General features: G+C 41.3%; 1 protein-coding gene across 1 annotated transcript in view; it reads left to right on the top strand.

The window, feature by feature from the left end:
- serpinf1 (serpin peptidase inhibitor, clade F (alpha-2 antiplasmin, pigment epithelium derived factor), member 1) overlaps positions 1–25,972 on the top strand; it is a 171,110-nt gene that overhangs the window by 109,138 nt on the left and 36,000 nt on the right. Inside the window, exon 6 of the mRNA XM_076302402.1 lies at positions 3,867–4,006. Within this exon, the coding sequence (XP_076158517.1) occupies positions 3,867–4,006 (140 nt within the window). The remainder of the gene's footprint in view (positions 1–3,866; positions 4,007–25,972) is intronic.

Below are 25,972 nucleotides of genomic sequence, written 5' to 3' on the forward strand. Positions count from 1 at the left end.
TCCTCAATGTTAAATAACATTTTAGAGGAATAACAGGCTAGAGTAGGCGCCCTATCTCATAATATTCTATCATAGAATTTTGACATAGAAGAGTGAGTGGGGGCGCCGTGAGCGCTGAGTGAGCAGGTACGAGTAGTGAGTTTCCGTCTATTGAAAAAGATGGATAAAGCAAAAAAGCTGTCGGGGCTAAAAATAGAAAAAGAAAGGGGAAATGAGATGGCATGTCAAGGGATGCGACAGTAGTTAAATAAGTGGATGGTGAAAAGCAACAGGTAGGATTTGAAGTGTGACGTCTAGGTGGCTACCATGCTCATACTGCACTTGTAATGGCAAACTGCAAACAGAAATGTCACATTAGCAACAACTCATTACATGTTTCCATTTCTTAACAATGAAGACTCCTTGTAATAACTTAATATTGTGCTGTCAATGTGGCGCAAACAAAGGCTTGAGTTGGATCAGCCTTATCCTGGCAGCTGGCAAACAGCTGGCAAAAGGACGTTATGAGAACCGTTTAGACTCTCTTAAAGTGACTGCGACATAACAATACTTCAATTCAAATAGGCAGAATTTCTAAAAAAATTATAATATGTAATACATTATTGGCCTTTTTTACTTTAGTTGTTTGTGTTGTTTTTTTTTTTTTGGGGGGGGGCGCCAATTTGTTGTTGCATACCCCTCAAAAAATGGGTAGCTGTGCCGCTGCCAACAACATAAAAGTATGCATAAAAACTAATAATGAAGTCAGACACAATGGTTAAGATTTATTTGGTCTATATAATAAACCATTTATTTGTATATAAGCAAATGCTACAGTCAATAAGAATGACATACCTTACCAGTAATACAGGAAGTAAGTATGCTGTATATTTATTGAAGACCATTTCGGAATAGAGACATAAAATACATTTGATTCAACAGATACAACTTCCTTATAAATCAGTATAATATGAAAATTATATACAAATATAAAATGTATTTTTACAATACAATTCACTTCAACATCACTCAAAAATCAATGTGTTCTAAACATTTGAAAGTGGATTACAAAGAACAAGCCCGTGGAGAATAAACACATACACACATATACACACACAAACTCACACACACACACACACACACACACACACACACACACACAGAGGAGGATAGGGAAAGGTGGGGTGGGGAACTGCTATAACTCTAATTACGAAATGCATCTCCTTCTGTATTATGCCAAATCTGACAGCAATTTTGTTTAAAAATAAATTCACCTACCGTTACACTTCAGGGCCATACAAGCTTTTGTTTTATTATGTAAGTTTTTTTATAACAAAGCAAACATTTTTTCTGTGGCTCCTGCTGTACAGGGATATGTACTTGATGGAAAGACGACAGAGTAGTAGTTGTAGCGGCTGAAGGTGAGGCTGAAATTTTGACGGAAATGCCTACCAGCTGTTGCGATAGATTTTTTTTATTTTTAGCTCGGTGGTCCGTGAGTTCTTTTTATTGGTTAAGTGGTCCTTGGTCTGAAAAATGTTTGAGAAACACTGCTCTACAGTCTATAGCAGAGGTGTCCAAACTACGGCCCGCGGGACAAATGCGGCCCGCCACCCACTCTAATACGGCCCACCAAGCATTTATTAGTTTTATTTATCATAGATCCGGACCGCCACGCACTTTAATCCGGCCTGCCGAGCATTTAATTAGGATAGATTAATTAAATAGGATAGGCCACTCGCTATTTTTTTCCAGCGATAGACGATGACGTGGTTAACTTTAGGCTACTGCAAACTGCTTTACACTCTTCTTAGAGACCGTTTACAGTGTCAAAACAGCTTGTTACACCGAGATACATAGTATAGTACGTTATGCTACTTCATATAATCGGAAACACATTTGAGCGTGCAGGAGAGGGAGAGAGCGCGGCAGGTTCCAGCTGGCTTGTCATTGTTGATAATTGATATCTCCTTTTTATAAGAAACTTTTAAAAGGATATCGCGATGGCAACAGTAGTTCCCACTACTGACTATTTATAAACTGTGAGAGGGCACAGCCATAGGCTATATTTGAGTGGAGCTGGCAAAGAGTCTTAAAGAGTATTATTGACAGTGCACCATTTATAAATTAATTAAACAGCATCAAATTAACAGTATTTCTTAAGAAAATACTTTTCTACAACAAAATTACTTTGTCTGGTACTTTGTTTTGAAACAAAGTGCCCAAACCAGTGGTCAAAAACATTCAATTGCTTTTTGCGATTGATAAGACAAATTTATACCTGAAATGTAACTATATTGTAGCGTCGGTGGATGTCTAATGTTGAATGAGTGTCTCCCAGAATGCAGTGCGAGTGAATGCTATAAGGTGTAATGTTGATTATAATAGTTGTAGTTACGTTTACCATGTTGTGTATTTGTTAGCGTGTTAGTCTCTTTGGTTGTACCTCATGTGTTTATCCTCGTGTTGATGTGTGTGGTAAACCCTTATTGTGTGTTGCATGTGCGACTGAGACTAGCCCTGTGTTGCCCTGTCCTAGTTGTCTGTGTGCGTATGAGTCTTCCTGTTCCAATAAATGGCCGTCCTGGCCAAAGGTGAATCTTGTCTGAGGGTGAGATCGCTACAATATATTATCAATACTATATGTTATTAATATCTGTAGTTTCATTGCTTCCAGGCATAATTCTAATTGCAAATGACTTGCCATAACTTACGTTGGTTAGCCATTAAATGTTAAAACAGCTTGCCATGGATGCACACACTGCCAGGTCATGGACAACAATCGAACGTTCCTCTGCTTTCAAGTTTATCCAGTGTGCTCCCAAATGCTTCACTAAATGTGATGTGTTCCCCCTTAAAGGGATATTCCACCATTTGGGGAATTACACTAATTTTCCACCTCCCCTTGAATTGGGGCAGCCATGGCCTACTGGTTAGGGCTTTGGGCTTATAACCGAAGGGTTGCCGGTTCGATCCCCGACCAGTAGGAAAAATGTTGCACTGGTGTTTGTGAGGTTGGTAAGAATATACTCCTGGCTATGGTTACCTGCAGCACTCGACCTACAGCCACAGGCGTGGGTATATCCTTACCACTCTCACTTGTGCCATATTGCTTAAAGCTGCAGTTGGCAAGTCTGACAGATTAAGGGGACTTAGCCAAAAATTTTAATGTTTACTCTCATGCCCCTCCCCCACTACCATGAGCACCCTCTCATCGAGTTTGTGCTCGTCAGTGCGCACCAGACTGCACCAGACTCTGATTGACAGTCAGATCACACACCCCACCAGCCCTGCTCTGATTGGACCAGAAGAACCGGGAGCTGTGAAGTTTTGCAAAACAAATCACAGGCTCTAGGTGGAGGTAGAAGTGCGGGTTTTTTTCTAAACCCGGCTGATTTATGTTGTTCTGTCGAAGCATAGTGTCGGTTTCAGTGAATATGATCAAAAAAATCTTGCCAACTGCAGCTTTAAGTAATTATCAAAGCATTCCACCTAGCAAACACAGAAGTTGCTATTGTAAACCCAGGTGTGGCTGGTTGGGAAATGAGAGAGACAAGCAATTCCCCATCAACATGGATTGCAGTTATGGATTGTCATAGTCCAAGATCCAGTCATGCGCAAGTTGCAATGCACTAGTTTCAGCCTCGTACCTGCTCACTCCAATATTACACATGTTGATGCAGACTCATCCATAGCTGATTGCAAACCAAGTACTGAGATACTGAGAAAGAAACTAAACAAACCAGACAAACAACATGACACAAACCAGACAAACAACATGACACAAACCAGACAAACAACATGACACAACATTGTTATTTATGTACACTGCAAATAAACAGACATCATCTCATAATTATTGTTTTCCCTTTCTGGGTTGATCACAGGTAAGTGGCTCACAAGGTTCAGCCAGACCAGTCTAATGGAAAACTTCCACCTTGATGGAGAAGAGCCTGTTCATGTTTCCATGATGCACCAGACAAATTACCCTCTTAAAATGGGAAAGGACTCTGATATTGGTTGTATGGTAAGGAATTATTACCAACTTTCTTCTCCACACTTTTTTCTCTAGACTGTGATGCATAATTTCCTTGCAGTATAATCAGAAAATATCTTGTAATGTATGTAAATGGGAAATTCCATGCAAAGGTCATCCTTACCATGGAAAAAATGCACACACAAATAGAACTGTTCTTAAAATGTTCATTTAGGTCTATATTTTATTGTTTGTAACTGATCTGATTGAATTTGATGGAGAATTACACTCTTTTTACATCATAAATATGGTGGGTAATGATATGATCAGCAAAGTTACCAATGTTATACTAGCTAGGACTGCCACTGTTTTCAGTGTGAAGAAGAACATCTTTCTTTATATTCTACAACTGTTCTCCCACTATTTGGAATTTATTCAGACAGTATACTAGTGGGTTATCAAGGCTTACTAGGTCATTATTAAGATTATATCAAGAATAAAGGCCTAATTCATCATGAACAAGAAATTTGTGAATACATGCCTAACAAATGATTAATGTTGCCTAACACATGCCTTACAAGTCACTAATACAGGCATTAATTAGGTATGTATTAGTGGCTAACATGTGAACCTTAAAATAAAGTGTTACCAGAGCATCTAGTATTAAGGACAGAAGGAATGCAACTCGCAAGTGCACTTCACTCAAAGCAATTCAATGTTTTGCAAGTTGTGTGCGTGTCACCATTCAACATTGTGAAGGAGGGTGCGCAAGCTGGGCAGCAGTGCTTCCATAAAGCAATTTGAATTTGCGCAATTTTTAAAAGCATTACTTACAGCATGGGTCACCAAACTAAGGCCCACGGGCCAACCCCAGCCCCTCTGCCCCCAACTACTTGAACCGGCCCTATGAGGCAATACCCAAAAGTCATCATGGCCTATTTTTTTAAATTACTTTTTGGAAAATAATAACACGTCTGCATCTGGTATTTCGTTGATTTTTTCAGTTAAAAAATTATATTTAGTTATAAAATGAACTATAGTTGCCGAATTTTCGTCACCTGACGTGCTCGAGATCAAGCAGTGACAAACAACGCAAGCACAGAGAACTGTCAGTCTTCAGGACAGCAAAATGGCTAGTGTTAAACGAAAAATGTATAGAGTGTGCATAGTTTTCAAAGAACAGTGGACCAATGATTATTTTTTGTTTAGTGTAAGGACCGTGCAGATTGTATTATATGTAAAGTAAGTGTGCCGGTTTTCAAAGAATGTAATCTGCGTCGTCACCACGAAACCCGCCACAAAGAGTATGCTAGCTTGCGAGTGCAAGCAAGAGAAGACAGGATTCGGAGGATGAAAGGTGGACTGGCTGCACAACAGAATGTATTCCTTTGCCAAACTCAGGTCAACCAGGCTGCTGTCCGAGCTAGCTATAAGGTAGCTCACCTACTAGCTACCCATGGAAAGCCATTTACTGATAGGGACTTTGTTAAAGAATTCCTGCGGATGGCGCACTTAGTATGGTTGCCAGGAATCAAGTGTTGATATAGTACTGTGGATATAGTAGTGGGGATGGCTGTGCCAGGCTAGTAATTTCTACTACACAATGAGGCCTGCTAGTGTTCATTTTGGTCTGGGTCATACATGCATCTGGAAAACCTGTATTTATCCAACTATACACTGTACATTATTTATCTCTATTGTATACACAACCATACTCTACCTGCACTTGGTTTTATTGCTTCGTTGCACTTCTGGTTGGATGTCAACTACATTTCATTGGCTCTGTACCTGTACTCTGCTAAATGACAATATTTTTAAATAAAGTATAAGTATATATCCCGTGAGGGAAATTTGGTCTCAATCCGTGAATTAGTGAAACACACTCAGCACACAGTGAACACACAGTGAAGTGAAGCACACACTAATCCCGTCACAGTGAGCTGCCTGCAACAACAGCGGCGCTCGGGGAGCAGTGAGGGGCTAGGTGCCTTGCTCAAGGGCACTTCAGCCGTGCCTACTGGTCGGGGTTTGAATCGGCAACCCTCCGGTTCCAAGTCCGAAGCGCTAACCAGTAGGCCACGGCTGCCCCCAGACATCACCATGAAACTTATTACATAAAGTTATAAGGTTATAAAGTTATACGTTATATGTAAGGGATAATGTATAGAACGCCGGTCATTATGGGGAAAATAAGTCCCGACAGGGCGAACCGGACCCCGACGCAGCAGCGGAGGGGTCTTGTTTCGCCCTGAAGGGACTTATTTTCCCCATAATGACCGGCGTTCTATACATTATCCCTTACATATAACGTATAACTGAATATGAATATGAATATGTATCCTCACCCTAACAAATAATTAGTGCATGTGTATTTGTTAAATAATGGAAATATTACTTCATCAACAAAATATTATTGCATAATTTATTAAGTATTAACAATAATTATGCTGTTCATTGACTTTAGTTCAGCATTCAACACGATAGTACCTCTCACCTTGGTCACAAAGATGAAGGCCTTAGGACTGAACACCACCCTGTGTCACTGGATATTTGACTTTCTCACCAACCGTTCACAAGTGGTTAGAGTGGGGGGTCTGACATCTGACACATTAACCATCAGCACTGGTGCTCCCCAAGGTTGTGTTTTGAGTCCACTGCTGTACAACATCTACACACATGACTGCAAAGTCAACAATAGTCATACCTCCATCATCAAGTTTGCAGATGACACACTGATCTTGGGCCTGATTAGTAACAACAATGAACAGCTCTACTTGGACCAGGTTGATGAGGTGGCACAGTGGTGTCAATCTAACAGCTTGACACTGAATGTCAATAAAACCAAGGAAATGGTAGTGGATTACAGCAGCAGAACTACAGTTACACCCCACTAATGATCAGCGGGCAACCTGTAGAGAGAGTCACAAGTTTTAAATACCTTGGTGTCCACATTACTGAAGACTTAACATGGACTGTTAACACTCAATATGTTCTGAAGAAGTCCAGACAACGACTCTAAGGAATTTCAAAGTTTCTACATCCATCATGAAGGCCTTTGTTGTACATCTTGAGCGGTTGAGAGTGTTCTAACTGGTAGCATCATCACCTGGTATGGGAACTCCACAGTTAGAGATTGTAGTACTCTGCAGAGAGTAGTGCGCTCAGCTGAACGTACTAGGAACTCAACTCCCTGCTCTACAAGATATCTTTTCCAGAAGAGTACTCCTAAGAGCCCAAAAGATCCTGAAGGACTCTTCTCATCCTAACAATGGATTATTCCTACCGCTGAAATCAAGAAGTCGCCTTTGTAGTCATAAAGCCAGAACTAAGAGACTCAGGAGAAGTTTTTATCCCCAGGCCAACCGAACTCTGAACTCACACTATACTGACTTTGCACACATTCACTCCTCAGCACTCTCAAACATTTCCCAACTCTGAACTCACACTATACTGACTTTGCACTCATTCACTCCTCAGCACTCATGACCCCCCCCCCCCCACACACACACACACACACACCTACATGGCACTTTTACATCCCTCTCCCTATGCTACAGACCTTTTATTTATTTTCTTATTTCATCACACGTCAAAACACACACACAAAAAACACACACACTTACATCATCACTGTCATCACCACACATACATACAGCACACTGCTTGCTACAGTAAGCCTCCTCTACATACTTGCTGCACACTGCCCCTCCCCCTCCCTACATACACAGTACATTGTCTTCAGGATCTCCTCCAACCCTTTGAGCCGTGGATCTGCCCAAGGTTTCTTCCTTGGTAAGGGAGTTTTTCTTGCCCCTGTTGCTCTTGGGTGCTCCTTGTTGGTGCCCCCCCAATCCCAATCCTCCCCCACCTTTCTTATGCAGCCCTTGCCACTTAATCTACTAAACCCCTCTTCTACTGCACTTTTTACCCCCCCCCCCCCCCGATAAATGCACAAATAGGCTGACACCAGACATAATTTCACTGCATTCTTACTTCCAGTAACTATATGCATGTGACAATAAACTTCCTTGTATCCTTGTATCCTTGTCATTTATAAACATATTTTAGATATAGGCTTATTATGAACAAACCATTTATAACTGTTTGTACAAATACTTTATTTATGACAATTAACATAGGAGCAATGCTTTACAAATGATGAACAAAGCATTTTGTAATAGTTTGCAACTGGTTTATAATGGGGAAAATTATTTCATTTATAAGTGGTTGATTCATTATTTATTAAGTATAAATCATGTACTTACAAACTTATTTTTTGGATAGGCTTATTTACTTTGAACAAACCATATAACTGTGTGAACAAATGCTTTACTGATTAATTATGTATGAACAAGAAATTACTAACGATGAACAAACCATTAATTAATAAGTAACAAAGGCTTAATAAATTATGAATTGTGTGTAGTTATTATAAAGTGTTACCAAATTTTGTAATCTACTCTAAATTTCACTGGTAACCATTGCAGGGATTTCAAAACTGGAGAAATATGTTGTCTTTTAGACTTGGTGAGCAGCCTTGCAGCTGCATTTTGCACCATCTGAAGTCGGGATAGAATGGACTGAGTGACACCAAAATAAAGAGAGTTACAGTAGTCCAAGCGGGATTAAATAAAGGCATGAATCAATATCTCAAAGTCTTTAAAAGAAAACATAGTTTGGGCTTTACTTAAGATTCCAAGGTGGTAAAAAAGATGACTTGACAACAGCATTAATCTGTTTCTCAAATTTAAAATCAGGGTCAAGTAGAAAGCCAAGATTTCTTGCATAAGGTTTTACATATCTGGCAAAAGACCCTAGTTCACTAATTGCATTATTTGCAGCTTTATTTGAAACAAAAAAATAGAATTTCTGTTTTGGATTCATTCAGTTTAAAAAAATTGGTGGACATCCATTGTTTAATCTCTTTTATGCATCAAGCAATGGGTTTAGAGCACCAGAGGAACCACATTTAAATGGGAGTTACAGTTGTGTATCATCCGCATCCATATCATCCGTGGAACACCATAAGATAAGGGGGCAGATGAAGATAAACACCCATTTATCACTTTTCAGTAACTATCCTTATATTCAGACCATGTGTACATGCTAGTTTTCCCTTATAGCATATATTTGATTCTTATCTACAAAATGCACATTTTCTGTAACCCTCATTGGTTTCAAGGGCAACTCAAATATCTACCAACGCATATTGGTATTGGCACAGACCGTTACTCATTTTAGGTTTTATTGCAGCAAATAACGGTCTACCAGAGCACTTGCTCAAATACTCCAGGGGCCTTAGATACCAGGGTCCTTAGATACCTTTCATGTTACCTTATCTGTAGCCTACATGATCCAGGGTCTTTTCAATTGGGTTGCATTTTATGGGGTGATGGCATGGATCCTGCTTGACTCCTGTGAGTGCAGTACAGTCCTGCACGATCCCTGCAAAGCACTCCATGAGGCAAGGGATCTTGCCAAACAAGCAGAATTGTAGATTGTAAATTTGGAATGTCGAACGAATCACTCATAAATCTTCGAATCACGTGGCATGAGCATCTGCAACTGCATCAGTCCTCTGTTCCCACTGCACTGACCCCGAGCTCTGCAATGGCAAGTTGTACATCTCTACACTGGTCCCGAGCTCTGCTACCGCAAGCTGTACTCCCCTGCACTGACCCCGAGCTCTGCAACTGCAAACTGTATTCCCCTGCACTGACCCAGAGTTCTGCAACTGCAAGCTCATTGCCCTGCATGTCATGTTAAGTTAACCCTTGAGCCTACCCATTATTTTAGGATTGGTACAGCCACCACCGTGGCAAATGACGGTCTGACCAATCTGCAAAGCATTCCTTGACCCTGGCTAGGAATCTTGCCAAACAAGTTTGCTTGTTATGTCTTGGCTTGGTATGTCTACTCATAGATTGGCATTTGCATCAACATTAGATCCCCTTCTGCTATATACGACAGGCGGCTCATAGCTGTTTTAACTCAAGTCGTTCCTCCATCACATCCCCATTAGATCCCCTCTTTGCTACAGATGACGGATGCTCCATCACTCGCTTCTGGTTTCAAACGTAGCTCAAAGCTGTTATAACGCAAGTCGGAATCCCAGCAGACCGAAGTTTTGTCCATAGAGCCTTCATCTTTAACGCAATTTTTGGGGTGTATGGCGGAATTCTGCCCGACTCCTGTCTGTGCAGTTGACTCTGGCACGATTCCACGAAGCACTTCAGGACCTAGGCCAGAGACTTCGCCAAACATGCTCTTCTATTATGCTTTTATGTCTTTATGCAAATTCCTGAATGTGAACTAGTGAAAAGGTAGTAAAATTACACTGAAAATAGCCTAGGGTTAAATCATACATTTTGCACTGATGAAAGGCAGCCAGTGTTAGCCAAAGTTCCTAAATGTTTAAACTTATGTCAAAATGTACATGCTATATACATCGCTTGATTGGTTAGATTCTCTACAATTGATCAGTTTATTTTACAGAAATTGTTCAGTTCATTTTACAGAAACCATGAGCACCAAAGTAGCACTAAATCATTCAGATTTTTCACTGTGGTAAAGAGAAGCTAAAGAAAGTGGTGGCCAAAGTCTGAATATGTGTCCATTCCTACTAAAACAGGTTCCGGCGCCGACGAGAGTGGCAGCATGTCGAGGTAGCTCCGTGTCTTTGTGTTTTTTTACCGTCTTTTGTTTACTAAGCAACTTTTTTGGATTGCGCACTTTGAGGAGTGTTTTTATTCTATCCTATGGATATGGATCTATTACAATGCTCCAGCGGCAGCAAACTTGTGTACACAAGGAATCAGCTGCTTGCAATACGACGGAATGCTGGTAGGGTTCACGTAAACATCCCGGAGGAGCTGTGGTGCTTTCGGGGGTGTAGAGCAGGAGTTAAAGTGAGGACTAGGCGTCGGGAGAAGAAGTGGCAACACAAGCCCTCAGTTCATTCGATGGTTATGGGAAACATGAACTCACTGGCCAACAAGACTGACGAACTGGCTGCCCTGGTAAGAAATCAGAAGTTGTACAGGGATTGTAGTTTGCTATGCTTTATGTAGACGTGGCTAACAAGCCATATCCTCCCGGCTAACGCTGAGCTGCCCGGCTTCAGTGTAGCTCGTTTGGACAGAGACAATAAACTTTCTGGCAAAAAGAAGGGAGGCGGACTGGTGCTGTACATAAACAACACATGGTGCAATCTCGGACATGTTACAGTGAAGGAGACTGTATGCTGTAAGGATGTGGAGTTACTAGCGGTCAGTCTACGACCATACTACATGCCGAGGGAGTTCTCACACGCCATTGTTTGTGTTTACGTTCCGCCTCAAGCCCTCCCGGACACAGCGTGTGACGTCATTCACTCTACAGTCGCTAGGCTCCAAACTCAGCACAGTGATGCCTTCTTTGCGATCTCTGGTGATTTCAACCACATTACACTGGATTCCACCCTCACAAACTTTTACCAGTTTGTTGACTGCCCAACTAGGAAAAACAGGACAATAGACCTCATGTATGCAAACGTGAGGGATGCTTACAGTGCCACCCCCCTTCCCCCACTGGGGAAGTCGGACCATAACCTCATTCATCTTCAGCCAATGTACAAGCCAAAAGTTCAGAGGCTACCAGTTGCCACGCGCACCTTCAGGAAGTGGACACCAGAAGCGAATGAGGCTTTGAGAGACTGCTTTGAGTCCACTGACTGGCGTGTGCTACTGAATGGAGAGGACTTAGAGGAGGTCACACATTGCACTACTGACTATCTGAACTTCTGTATGGACATTGTTGTTCCCACAAGGACTGTACGCTGCTATTCAAATAACAAGCCTTGGATAACCAGTACCTTCAACCAACAACCTTCTCAATAGGAAATAGGGTCATTCCAAGTGAAAACAGCCAAAATCGGGGTATCATGTACATGGTACCTCTCAAATTTGGCTGAAAAGCGGTGAAAATATGCCTTATGTTACCAAACTGAGGAATCTGAAGTTTCAGGTCAATATCTCAAACGGTTTGCCCGTGCCGTCCATTTGAAATTCGGGTGCCACGGCCCTAATTGACACATTGGAATTTCACATTTCATCCTTTGCCATTTTTGGAAGCCCATAACGTCTGTTCTAATAGTGGTAGAAGGCTGGAAACTGGTGTGGTAGTTCATTGTAGCCTGTACTACACAATTCTGGTGAAGAAAAGGCAGAATCAACATTCCTTACTGTTTAGGTGAGAGGTGGGTCACCAAAGTCCTAAAAAATGTTGACGGCATGTGTGATTTTTCACTTTTTGGGTGGCCGTAGCACCACGATTAATGATCATATTTATTCTAAACAGGATTATTTGTTATGTTTGGGAACTTTGCTCTTTCCAAAATTAATTTGAGGGTTATGGTACCACTGGTGGGGGTTTTATGGGGGTCCAAAAACCCTCTCCGGCAAATGTGACTTTTTTGGAACCCCATATTTGGACCCCCAAATGACCATGTGGGCACTTGATGATCCTAATGGGATTTATACCAGATAAAGATACACATTCGTTCTTTCTTTTAATGAAATAAAAATGTTGACTATGAAGCTCCATAATATGAATTTTATTCTTCATAATGCACCATTTTGGACATTGTTTCCAGAAGTCTGGAATGTAGATCAGGGAGAATTTAGTGATGATAAAGCATGAAAATAGTGGAAATAACTTAGTATTATGCTCAGTGACGGCAAACAATTAAATACTGAGATGCTGTCACAGATTAAACCAATTTCCAAAAATAAGATACGGATGAAATTAATATCACAGGATACAATATTCACAGATGTCGATGCAGGACAACAATCGGATTCAGAACACTTGGATACAGAACACCCGGCACAACCCTCAGTCAGATCAGCCACAAAACTCAATTTTCCAGCTAGGAAAATACATTGCCTGTATCTATGATGATAACTGGTTCATTGGAAACATTGTTGAACGTTCAGATGAACATGGTGATGTTTTTGTGAAATTCATGAAGTGTGTCAACAACATCCTCACATGGCCATCGGACCAAAGACAGATCCCCTGTTGGGTGTCATTCCAACATATCATTTGTTGTGTCAGTGTGCCAGACATCTATGGACGCAGTGCTCGCCAATACAAACTTGACCAAAATTACCATGACAAAATGATGCCACTGCTTCCACAATTTCTTGGATAATACTATAGACACTATTTAATTTTCAATTTAATTTTATTTGGAGAGTGACAGGGGCAAGGGAAAACTATTTTATTTGTAGTGGTCTTACACTATGTAACATTCTTGTTATTTAGTTTGAAAGTTTGATGGAGGGTCTCTTTCATGGGGGATAAGGGGTTAAAGCAATGATGTGATCGTGTTCCACTGATCGTTTTGGCCGAGGCGTAACGTCTCTACAATTCCTATATTTCCTCATGTTTTTTAATATCTTCTGCACTAACAAAAAATAATGTCAGATCAGCCACAAAACTCAATTTTCCAGCCAGGAAAATACATTGACTGTATCTATGATTGGTTCATTGGAAACATTGTTGAACGTTCAGATTTACATTCCAGACTTCTGGAAACAATGTCCAAAATGGTGCATTATGAAAAATAAAATTCATATTATGGAGCTTCATAGTCAAAAATGTTATTTCATTAAAAGAAAGAACAAATATGTATCTTTATCTGGTATAAATCCCATTAGGATCATCAAGTGCCCACATGGTCATTTGGGGGTCCAAATATGGGGTTTCCAAAAAAGTCACCTTTGCCGGAGAGGGTTTTTGGTCCCCCATAAAACCCCCACCAGTGGTACCATAACCCTCAAATTAATTTTGGCTAGAGCAAAGTTCCCAAATATAACAAATAATCCTGTTTAGAATAAATATGATCATTAATCGTGGTGCTACGGCCACCCAAAAAGTGAAAAATCCCACATGCTGTCAACATTTTTTAGGACTTTGGTGACCCACCTCTCCTCCAAACAGTAAGGAATGTTGATTCTGCCTCCAGAATTGTGTAGTACAGGCTACAATGACCTACTACACCAGTTTCCAGCCCTCTACCACTATTAGAACAGACATTATGGGCTTCCAAAAATGGCAAAGGATGAAATGTGAAATTCCAATGTGTCAATTAGGGCCGTGGCACCCGAATTTCAAATGGACGCCACGGGCAAACCGTTTAAGATATTGACCTGAAACTTCAGATTCCTCGGTTTGGTAACATAAGGCATATTTTCACCGCTTTTCAGCAAAATCTGAGAGGTGTCATGTACATGGGTGGCTGAGTTGACGTGGAATGACTCAATAGTCTCTCCAGCTCTGTATCCCGGGGACATCCAACGACCTAAGCCCCCATCACCCCACGCCCTGACCCCGCCTGATGCCTCCTTGCCTGTGCCTGTTGAGCTGTCCAAGACTCTGGCAACCTTGACAGGGACATCAAGGAGGTGGTCATCCCCCAGCCCCCACCCCACCTCATTACCAGTGCAACACTCACCCCCACCATCACTGGATATTGCACCCCTCCCCCACATGGCAACCACGAACAATGAGGTGACAACGACTTCAGTCAACAGCCATCAGACACACAGACCCCAGATGCACTCCCCCTCCCCTCCCCCCTCCATCATCACTGCAGATCAGGCTATCGCACCTCTCCCCCACATGGTGACCACGAGCAGTGCGGCAACAATGGCCTCAGCCAACGGCCATCAGTCTCTAGCCACACGACAACCTTCTCAAAAGCACCCCTCCTCCTCCTCCCCCTCCACTCCCCTCATCCCCCCCATCATTACAGCTTCCGAAGTAAGTTATCTTTTAAAAAAACTTCCTTGTAAGGCAGCCGGGCCTGACAGACTGTGTCCAAGGCTACTCAAGGCCTGTGCTGCTGAACTGGGGGAGCCACTGAAGCACATCTTTAACTGGAGTCTACGTCTCGGACAAGTTCCAACAAGTTTGGAAGACATCATGTCTCACCCCCGTCCCTAAGAAGCCACACCCCAGTGAGCTTAATGACTTCAGGCCTGTCGCTCTAACATCACATGTGATGAAGACACTGGAGCGACTGGTCTTAGGTATGCTGAGACCCCAGGTACGCCATGCACTAGACCCGTTACAGTTTGCATACCAGGAGAAAGTGGGCGTGGATGATGCCATCACTTATCTTCTACACAGGACACATTCTCACCTAGACAAGGGGAAAAGTGCTGTGAGAATCATGTTCTTTGATTTCTCAAGTGCTTTTAACACCATTCAACCCCTCAGACTGGGAGACAAGCTCTTGCAGATGGGTGTGGACGCTCACCTGGTAACCTGGATTACAGACTACCTGACCGAGCGACCATAGTTCGTCAGACTGAAGAACTGTCTCCCTGACACTGTGATCAGCAGCACCGGAGCGCCACAGGGAACTGTGCTCTCTCCAGTCCTGTTCACCCTGTACACATCTGACTTCTGCTACAACACCGAGTCATGCCACATGCAGAAGTTTTCTGACTATACTGCAATTGTGGGGTGTATCAGGGACGAGCAAGAGGAGGAGTACAGGAGCCTGGTGGAGGACTTTGTGCAATGATTTCCGCAGGTCTAAGCCAGCTCTGCTACCAGTCTCCATTGATGAGGTCAATGTGGAGGTGGTAAGCACCTACAAGTATCCGGGTCTCCACCTGGACAATAAACTGGACTGGTCAGCCAACACTGACACACTCTACAAGAAATGGCAGAGCATGCTGTACTTTCTGAGGAGGCTGCGGTCCTTCAATGTGTGCAGCAAGCTCCTCAGGATGTTCTACCAGTCTGTTGTGGCCAGCGTCCTCTTCTATGCAATGGTATGCTGGGGAGGAAGCACAAAGAAGAAGGATGCTGGGCGACTTGACAGGCTGGTAAGGAAGGCTGGCTCTGTAGTGGGAGCTGAACTGGAGTGCATCACTTCAATATCTGACAAAAGGACCCTGAAAAAACTGTTCAACATCTTGGACAATGAATGCCATCCACTCTACAGCACTATTAAAAAGCAAAAGAGCTTGATCAGCTGGAGACTTCGCTCACTGCCATGCACAACTGAAAGGCTGAGGAAGTCATTTGTCCCCAGGGCAATTGAACTGTTTAATGCTTCACTAAAGGGAAGAGGAGAGATAGACTTATTTGCTTAGTCTGTCTGCCTCTCCACCCTCTTCATGTTTGAGTACTGACTGCCCACTACTGCTTTACTACTGTTTTACTAATGTCCACAGCCTAATGTTTTTTAACACTGTTTTCCTGCTACACTGTTTTTCATGCTATATTAGCACACATGATCAATGGCTTCTGCTACAATACTGAATGGCTGTAACCCTATTACCTCAACCTGTTCTTGCACTGACATAGTTTTTTATATTACCTTGTCTACATTATACTTTACTCCATGGGCGTCGGAGGCATTCTGAAAGTGGGTGGGACATTTCAGAATTTCCTGAATTCTGGTACATTTTAACAGGTTATTTAGATACTTCTATATAACAAAATAAAGCTATTAATTCAATGACTAATTCGGACCTTATTAACCTCATGGTATAGTTAACCATGCAGTTGCAATATCTGTTAAATTAAGTTATTTAATGCTTTGAATGCAACCCCGGAGTGGCTATCGGGAGCTTCGGGAGGATTCCCGGTGGGCCGTTAACTTTTTATGCCAGTCTGAATGTCGTGAGCTTAAATATATTGTTTCTGAAGTTAATTTGCTGCACCCTCGCGGCACTTCAGCAGCCTACATGTAGAACGGTCGCAGCCCCTTACTCGCAGTTTCCCCAAATATTAACAAAGTAGCACTCACAAAAACTGTTCGGAAGTCTCAACTATATTTGCAACAATTAAGGGGAGTTTATGAGCGGTCCCTCCTCCAGTGGTACGGTCCTAACGAACGCCAGGGTGACACACAGTTACAGCAATTGAGAGTTAAAAAAAATCGTTATTCTTCCACCGTCCAGTCCAGCAGCTGTGCAACAATGGAAAACAGGCGATTTTGGAAGGTGTGTAGCCTATCTGCTTTAACTTTTTTAATCTAGGCGGCATTCCACCCAGAGTCAGAGGCCTACCCTCTGTGATATGAATGAATGTTCTGCCTTCATATGCTCAAGCAGGCCTTTATGTCCATGTCGCAAATGTCCGACTTGCTGCAGCCACAATCATCTTGAAAGTAGCTTATAGGCCTGACAGGAGATAACATTCTACAATTTACACAGATTTTTTCTCCTCTGTTGATCTCGCGACGTTGTTGGCTAATTTGTATATGCTTATAAAAACAAAATACCACTTAATTTCGGGTTAAAATGCATTAACGCGCGTTACTGAAGTTTGTCCCGACTCCCGAGTAAAATATGTACCAATTTTTTTGTAATGCCTTACATTAGCCTACCACGTTACAACAAATTAGGCCCATTAGACTGTTGTCTCATTTTTATAACGCATTACTCCCAACACTGCATAGGCACAACAAAACACTAAGCGGGGAATTAACCCAAGTGTGTGCGTAAAGTCAAAAAACGCGTAACTACGCATATTTCACCCTGCCAGAATTCTCCCGTGTCATTTACGCGCGATAGAGGGAGTTACGCGTTTTGCCACCCCTGAACTCTGGGTGTTTCTTATGTATACAACTCTTGCGTGCATTTGGCCACTGACTTTCCAGCTGGGTCTCCAACATGTCGCTCTCAAGCTCAGTCGCTTGCTGCCTTGCCAGAGCTTGCCACAGGCTGAAACACGCTACTACATTTAAACACAATTGTTGCCGCGACTCGAGGCATTCCAGCCTACGAAATTAATAAAAAGTAAATTATGCATAATTTAAAAATAACTCAATAGGCTACTTGGCTACGTAATAAGGTTTCCATTACAGCACCGTGGACGTTCAATGAACGCATGAAAGAGGATGGTTTGTTTGAAATCCCGACACTCTTTCAACTACATGGAACATAATAGTGATCATCAAATACCTCCCCAGATTTCAGTGCCCATCAGTCCCAACATTTAACAATATAATTAAACAGTCCAAAAGTAAATTAAATATCAAACTAAACCGAAAATGTCATGCTTTTGAAGGCCTAGTAGGCCTATGCCGCTCCAAGAAACGCATGTCTCAAAATAAAACTCGCATAAGAAATAAAGGGCTGTCTCGAATACAATCCTGCCCCTAAAGGCCTGCACTTTGTCTTAAGACCCCGGGCATAATTTGACGATTTACAGTATCTAAGTAGACAAACTGGCTTCAGATATCCAAAAGAGTGAGTACGAGATTGTGCAGTCTTAGCTGTGGTTAGTGACGTGATGCTGTTACATAGCCTAGCGTAAATAGGTTATTATTTATTTGACGTACCTATAAGGCTTTTTTCCTTATCAAAAGTGAGGGGGACGACTGATCTCTTCAACACTGCGGGGTAGGGCTGGGATAAACGATTATTTTTTAAACGATTAATCTAGCGATTATTTTTTCGATGCATCGATTAATCTAACGATTAATTTTTTCAGTCCGATTCGATTTCGATTCGATTATCGATTATCTCCCCATTAATTCACTAATAGCAACTTATACATGTTTATTTACATATCTGAATGAAAAAACATGAATTCTTTAACATTGCAATATATGTTTATTGCTCTTAAGATTCCAAAATACAAGACTGAAGTGCAAGTAACTACAAGTGCAAAGTAATGCATTCTTAGTCAGAGGTAGCATTCAATAAAGTTCAGTAGGCTAGTGTATGTCTAATTGAGTGCCTGTCATTTTAAAACGTTCGTGTGGGAATCCTTGCAATTAACATTAACACAGTTAAAAGGCTGCTGATGTGTGTATGCAATTCATAACGTAGTTAGTTCAAATAACAGTTCGTACTTCTCCTTTGGACAAGCACTTTTGAGTCTTGGAAAACACTTTTCCATTTCCATCGGGATTTTGCAAACAGAGTCAATAAAATGAGCCCTGCACGAGTAATACAAGCAGCTGCAAGTAAGCATGCTAAACTTGACATCCAAACAGTATTCTAACGTTAGGGCTACTGCTTGATTGCATACTGTAACTTAACTTCGTTTCGTCTCCTCAATGTACTATGTTGTGAAAAGACCTTAGCAGAGCTTTAACTTTAATGCAGCGGTTTTGAACAAATTTGCGCAGCATGGTCACGATGCTAAGCGGATTTAATACAGGGTATATGCAGGAATCGTAGAGTTGAATTTACTACTTTTTACTACCTTTTTTACTACCTCCACAATATTTTTTACTACCAACACGACATCAAGCAGCAGCCCTTTTTTTTTTGGGGGGGGGGGGGGGGGGTACCACTTACTACTTGCTATAAGGTATAAATCATAAATATTAGGTAGACTAATAATTTCTAATTGTGATCATTAAGTATGGTCATTGTCAATGACAATGTTTTTTTGTAGTGTCGAGGCGTTCAGTTTCAGTTGTCCTTACCTTAACCCTAGCCCTTGAGTTATCCTAACCAGCCCTTAGCCCTAATAAGGTGAATGATAACCTTGGCACAAATGACGCTAAAACACCAAACACGTGTGGTGAAAAATGAAGAACAAACACCACCGACTACCCCGCCCCCCCAAAAAACAAACAAAAAAAAAACAACTCCAGTCTAAGGATAGGCCCAGAAATCTATATGGATATATAAAGCCATTATTATTGGTATGGTATTGTTGTTGCACATTTGACACAAAGCAGTCATCAGTCATCACATCAGTGGACTGCTTTACTAATGCAAAATTGAAAACTATGATTTCATTGCATTACTCAACATGGATGCACGATGCTTGCATGATAAATACTTCCCAAAACAACAGTTAGGTAGGTAGGTAAGGATGCCACATGATTTTGGTTAGTTTTCATGGATTCAAATGCCAATATTATAGGCTAAATTATAGGCCAAATACTGAACATTGACTGTGGAATCAAGTAGGTTACAGAGTTTCTTTCCCCCCCTAAAACCTCCTGTCACTAGCTAGATGCTTTCAAATTTAACATGGTTTTAAACTCATATGTTGCAGTTTTCTGTCACTGCAATAAAACTAGCCTATTTGGAATATTTTGTAGGCCTGCTGTTCCTTTTATGAGAACAATTTAACTGATCAAGTTTTCATAGGCTATTGAATGATTTAAATGTGAATGCCATAAACTTAATTCGCCATTAACTTTAGCGTGGTTCTTCACGCAGTTGTCATCTAAATGCAGTGTTTTGTAGTCTATTCAAAGAATTTCACGTTCATCACTCAGTTGTGGTGTAGGTCTGTCTTGAGTGATCGCTGTCCCTTTAAATGTCTGGGACTTTAAATAACGGGACTTTTAAACTGCATGCTGTTTTTGTTGATGGACAGTACCGTCTTTGATTCAGTTTTCTACCGTTTTAATAAATGACACGCGCACTTGCGTGGTTAAAACTAAGGAATTGTTTTCACTCGTTTTCTTGCAATTCCGTAACATTAGATACTAGGTCTAGGTTACGTTAAAAAATGTTGTCGGTTACTATGTCAGTGACTAGTTCGAACTTTGTTACTGATGGGATAGATGGAATTTTATTGCACGGTTCTAGATGATCACAGTCAGATGGCAGCGCTACCGTCAGCTGAACAAAAGCTTACACTAGTCAAGTCCACAGTTGTTAAAACTTCCAGCTGAAGTAGCCTAGTGTAAACTGAGAGACTTGCCTCCTAACGGAGTGAGTGTAGCCTATATTTTTTTAGCTGCTATCAGAGTGATAGGCTAGCCTAGGCCTACATCTACCGCTCCTTTGCTACATGAACAAATATTATTAGATGAGTGACAGAAGCACCGGACACCGGACCAGCAGGCCCATATGATAAACGCTGCTCTGGTAGCCTGCGGTAGGGCCTAGATGACGTGAAAAACGCGAGAGTCGCCGAAAAGCATCCCTGCATCCTGTAATATCAACTGAAGCAAAAAGGCGAAAATGTTGTTTGTTGGCGTCGCTGATAGGCTGTCAACCACGGAACTCTACACAGTTTACTTCTACGTCATTGCTATCGACTCCGACTCACTCAGGTCCTGTTAGCACGTACAGTATATATTTAGGAAAGATGAAGTTAAAACATGTAGACACAAATATTAAGCAAAAAATGTAAACTCATATTGAGGTGGTGATGAAAAATTTACTACCAAGTCAAATTGCATTTATTACCTTTTACTACCTTTCAAGGGCCTTAATTTTGGTAGATTCTATTTACTACCTTTTACTACCTTTTACTACCGCGCGGACACCCTGTAATAGTAATTTAGCCCACTGTGTTCTATGCAGTGCTTCTATGTGGCAACAACAATCCTTCAACAATAAGTGAATATTTTGTTAAATGCACATGCAGAGGAGGAGCAGCGGGCTCGTTACGAGAGAGAGCGGGCGGGGCGAGGAAAGGCTGTGTGAGTAAAAAGTGCAGCTCAATGAAATTATGTTATCTTATCTTTAATTTAAATAGCAGGCCTGCAACATAGAACATCAATGTGTGGTGGCCGGTTTTGATTTCGTGGTGCCCAGCCACAGATTAGTCAACGTATGGAAAACACAAGGTGTAAAATTAAAAATATTTAGCAGCACACGTTATGCTTGACGAATCGACGCTCATATATTGCGTCGACATATTTTTTGCGTCGACGTCATCGATTACGTCGACGCGTTGTCCCAGCTCTACTGCGGGGGATTTGGCGCTTGTCGCTGCGTGTGTGACGGAAGCGGAATGGGAGAATGCGTGTAAAAAAAAAAAGCTTACTAGCGATTTACGCACAAATGGGAGAATCCAATGAAAATGACAATGAAGCACTAAACAGATGCTAAAAAAACAGCACTGGCATTTCGCATGGCAAAAGTGTGGGGGGGGGGGGGGGGTCCAAACTAACAATTTTAAAAAGTGGGTGGGACACGTCCCACCCTGGTATAATGGCTCCGACGCCCATGCTTTACTCTCCTATTTTTCCATATTATTTATGCTGGTCTCTAGATCTTATTATTGCACTGTTGCACTGTTGGACTAATGTTGGACTACTTTTTGCACCTTCACCATGACACTCACTCTCTTAAGCACCTTACCATGCACACATAACTAAAGGACTACTGTTGGACTACTTTTTGCACCTTCACCATGACACTCACTCTCTTGAGCACCTTACCATACACAAAGAACTACAGGACTACTGTTGGACTACGTTTGCATCTTCACCATGACACTCACTCTCTTGAGCACCTCACCATGCACACAGAACTACAGGCCCTGTCACTACAAGCGTCTCATGCTTGATCACCCTCAAGCACACTGGATTTTTTACATTTAATTTATATAGTATATTTAGTATTTAGTTTTGTTAGTTTTTCTTATCTCTATTCTCTCTATTGTACAGGGGAGTTTGGTTATATGTTTATACTTATACTAATATTTACCATTTCTGCTGTAAGTGCATGTTGTGTGTGATGTCTGTATGCTACTGAGACCCCCTGAATTTCCCCTTGGGGATCAATAAAGTATCTATCTATCTATCTATCTATCTATCTATCTATCTATCATTTCATCCTTTAAGACTACCAGTATTTTGATATTGGTTTATGTCTCTCTCTCTCTGTGTCAACAAGGTCCACGGACCTAGATCATGTGAATGATTCATTATCATATGTTATATATTCTTGGATAGCCTAATTTTTATACAAGTAGGCACATATTCATACTGTTTCTAATAATACATTTGATAATATTTCCCATCTTTGCTGTGCAAATGTTTTGTGTGAAAGGTCCCAAATATAAGCAGATTGAGTTTGGCGATTGAAGTAAAATCCAAGGTTTTACAGCATTTATTATTATATGATTATACACTCACTAAAGGATTATTAGGAACACTATACTAATACTGTGTTTGACCCCCTTTCACCTTCAGAACTGCCATGACATTGATTCAACAAGGTGCTGGAAGCATTCTTTAGAAATATTATTGATAGGATAGCAAAATATTGATAGGATAGCATCTTGCAGTTGATGGAGATTTGTGAATGGACATCCAGGGCACGAAGCTCCCGTTCCACCACATCCCAAAGATGCTCTATTGGGTTGAGATCTGGAACTCATTGTCATGTTCAAGAAACCAATTTGAAAGGATTCAAGCTTTGTGACATGGTGCATTATCCTGCTGGAAGTAGCCACCAGAGGATGGGTACATGGTGGTCATAAAGGGATGGACATGGTCAGAAACAATGCTCAGGTAGGCCATGGCATTTAAACGATGCCCAATTGGCACTAAAATGTCCCAAGAAAACATCCCCCACACCATTACACCACTACCACCAGCCTACACAGCGTTAACAAGGCATGATGGATTCATGTTCTCATTCTGTTTACGCCAAATTCTGAACTTTGAATGTCGAGAATGTTGCCTGGTCTGATACCAGGCAACATTTTTCCAGTCAAGGTTCCCACGGGTCATGGAATTTCTGGAATATCATGGAAATTTGGAATTTTATCATTTTGGGGGCAAAGTCATGGAATATCAGGGAATTTTGTTGTAGCAGTTTAAAATTGACTTGCCAAAATACATTAATACAGATATCTTTCCACTCAGAGTTGGTGTATATCTGGTTATTAGCTTTACTGCTTGCTTGAGTAGTTGTGGTTAGCCCAACTTTGTTCATTCACTACCCATTTATTCATCTCCCGCTCTAAAACAAAGTAAAAGATTCTTGGATGCTATGCGACTGTTCTAAAAAACTTTGGTCAGTATATTGTACCCTTCATTGTAAAGTAGGTCATGGAAATTCTGTTTTTTTTGTCAGGGAAAGTCGGGGAAAAGTCATGGAATTTTTCACTTAGAGTGGGAACCCTGTCCAGTCTTCAACTGTCTAATTTTGGTGAGCTTGTGCAAATTGTAGCCTCATTTTTATTTTTAGTGGAGATGAGTGGTACCCGGTGGGGTCTTCTGCTGTTCAGCCCATCCGCCTCAAGGTTGTGTGTGTTGTGGCTTCACAAATGCTTTGCTGCATACCTCGGTTGTAACGAGTGGTTATTTCAGTCAAAGTTACTCTTCTATCAGCTTGAATCAGTTGCCCCATTCTCATCTGACCTCTAGCATCAACAAGGCATTTTCACCCACAGGACTGCCGCATACTGGATGTTTTTCCTTTTTCACACCATTCTTTGTAAACCCTAAAAAATGGTTGTGCGTGAAAATCCCAGTAACTGAGCAGTCTGGCACCAACAACCATGCCACACTCAAAATAGATGGTTCGGAGTAATTTCACCCTAGGGTCCTTTGCACCATGACCCCGAGCCAAACACCCTCCCAGAACCTGTTTTCCCTTGGTCGAACCCTGGTCGAGTAGCGCTGTCAGAAACGAATTACTTTCTGCAGGCGTAATGGAACCTACTTTTATCTCGTAAATTACCCCACTAATAATGCCCTGAATGGTACGAAACTTCTACAGTAGTACAACTATGTTCTTCACTCATAAAACGAGGCATTGAAAAGTTTGTAAGTACACCAGGAGTTTATTTAAATAACACTTGCCTGATGAATGCTATTATCTGCTACAATACCGCTGCGTCGTCCGTGATTTGGGAAAAGCCCGTAACAGTCCTGGCAGGAAGCGATTACATCAACGTTTTTTGGTATATCCAGTTTTTAATATTTTTTTTCCGAAGTGTTTACAACTTAGTGTTAACTAATAATTGTTGCAAACTGGTACTACGAACAAAATATTAGTGCATTCCTGGATCTACATCCTTATGCATGCTTCCTGCCAGGACTTTTACGGGCTTTTCCCAAATCACGGAAGTAACGTCGAGTAGGAATTTTTTCTTTATTTGATGTTGGTGTCTCCTCGCGCACCTTCTGACTTTCCTCATACTCCGGTTTGTGTTTGAGGTGATGGAAGAAATTAGAAGTGTTTCCATCCTTTGTAAGCACCGTTTTTAGGCAAACTTTGCATATTTATTAGGCTACTGTTTATGCAGCATCAGAGGTGAGGTGAATATGTTTTCTCTAAACAGTTTAATTTGAACGATTTGGTGTAAACATTCCATTATAACCGTAGCACTTTGTCCAGCTTAAGTCCAGCTCCAGCTTCGTCCAGTTTAGGTCCAGCTGAATGTTTGCAGAAAACTACCTCCTCAGACTGTTTGCAACTGTTTGCAAACCTTCACCAAAAACTCAAGGCAAAAAGAAACCTGTTTGCAACCTATGTTTGCGAATTTGAACACACTTCTGATTTTCTATAACCAAACCAGTTCCAAACTCCTCCTCAGCTTGTTGTCCGCCTTCCACCATATTTGTTCTTGCATGTGAGCTGCAAATGCGTTGTACACACAAATACGTCATGATCTAGCCTTTATCATCAATATTGTGGGATGAGCAATTGTTATCGTAGGGAAAATTTTATGATAGATAGATAGATAGATAGATAGATAGATAGATACTTTATTGATCCCCAAGGGGAAATTCAAAGGTCTCAGTAGCATACAGACATCACACATGATGATGTCACCCAGTCCTAATTTTTACATGTACATAATATTTAACCTTACAGTATATATAATTACAGTGCAGGAAAATGCACTGTTCTGTTATCAGAAGTCTTCTTCTTCTTCTTCTTCCCACCAAATTTCTGCATCTAATTCAGCTTTAACCGTTTAACGTAGAAACTTCGTTCAAACTTTGTAACGTAGGTCTTGAAAAGGACACGTGGCAAATGTATTTTTCACTTTTGTAAACTTTATACTTTTTGAGATATTAATAAAAAACAAGCTTATTTTCCCCCATAGACTTAACATGGGCTGATGACATCACAATGGGCTAATTAACTTGATTTGCACCTGTATCAACTTCCAGCTGCTCACTACTAGGACCCATCAAAGGGCCAGTTAAACTGATTGCACCTGTATCAACTGCTTTCTGCTTAACTAGGCCAACTCTCTCTGTGTTTCTCCATTCTACAAGGATATAAGGCACATTCCATCCAACTTTCTATCCATTCATCCTCTTCAAACCATTCA

The sequence above is a fragment of the Alosa pseudoharengus genome, unplaced genomic scaffold (assembly GCF_046254945.1).
Source record: "Alosa pseudoharengus isolate Yale_2024_CS ecotype anadromous, Long Island Sound unplaced genomic scaffold, YU_APseudo_1.1 YU_APseudo_1.1_scf_23, whole genome shotgun sequence".
NCBI lineage: Eukaryota > Metazoa > Chordata > Actinopteri > Clupeiformes > Clupeidae > Alosa > Alosa pseudoharengus.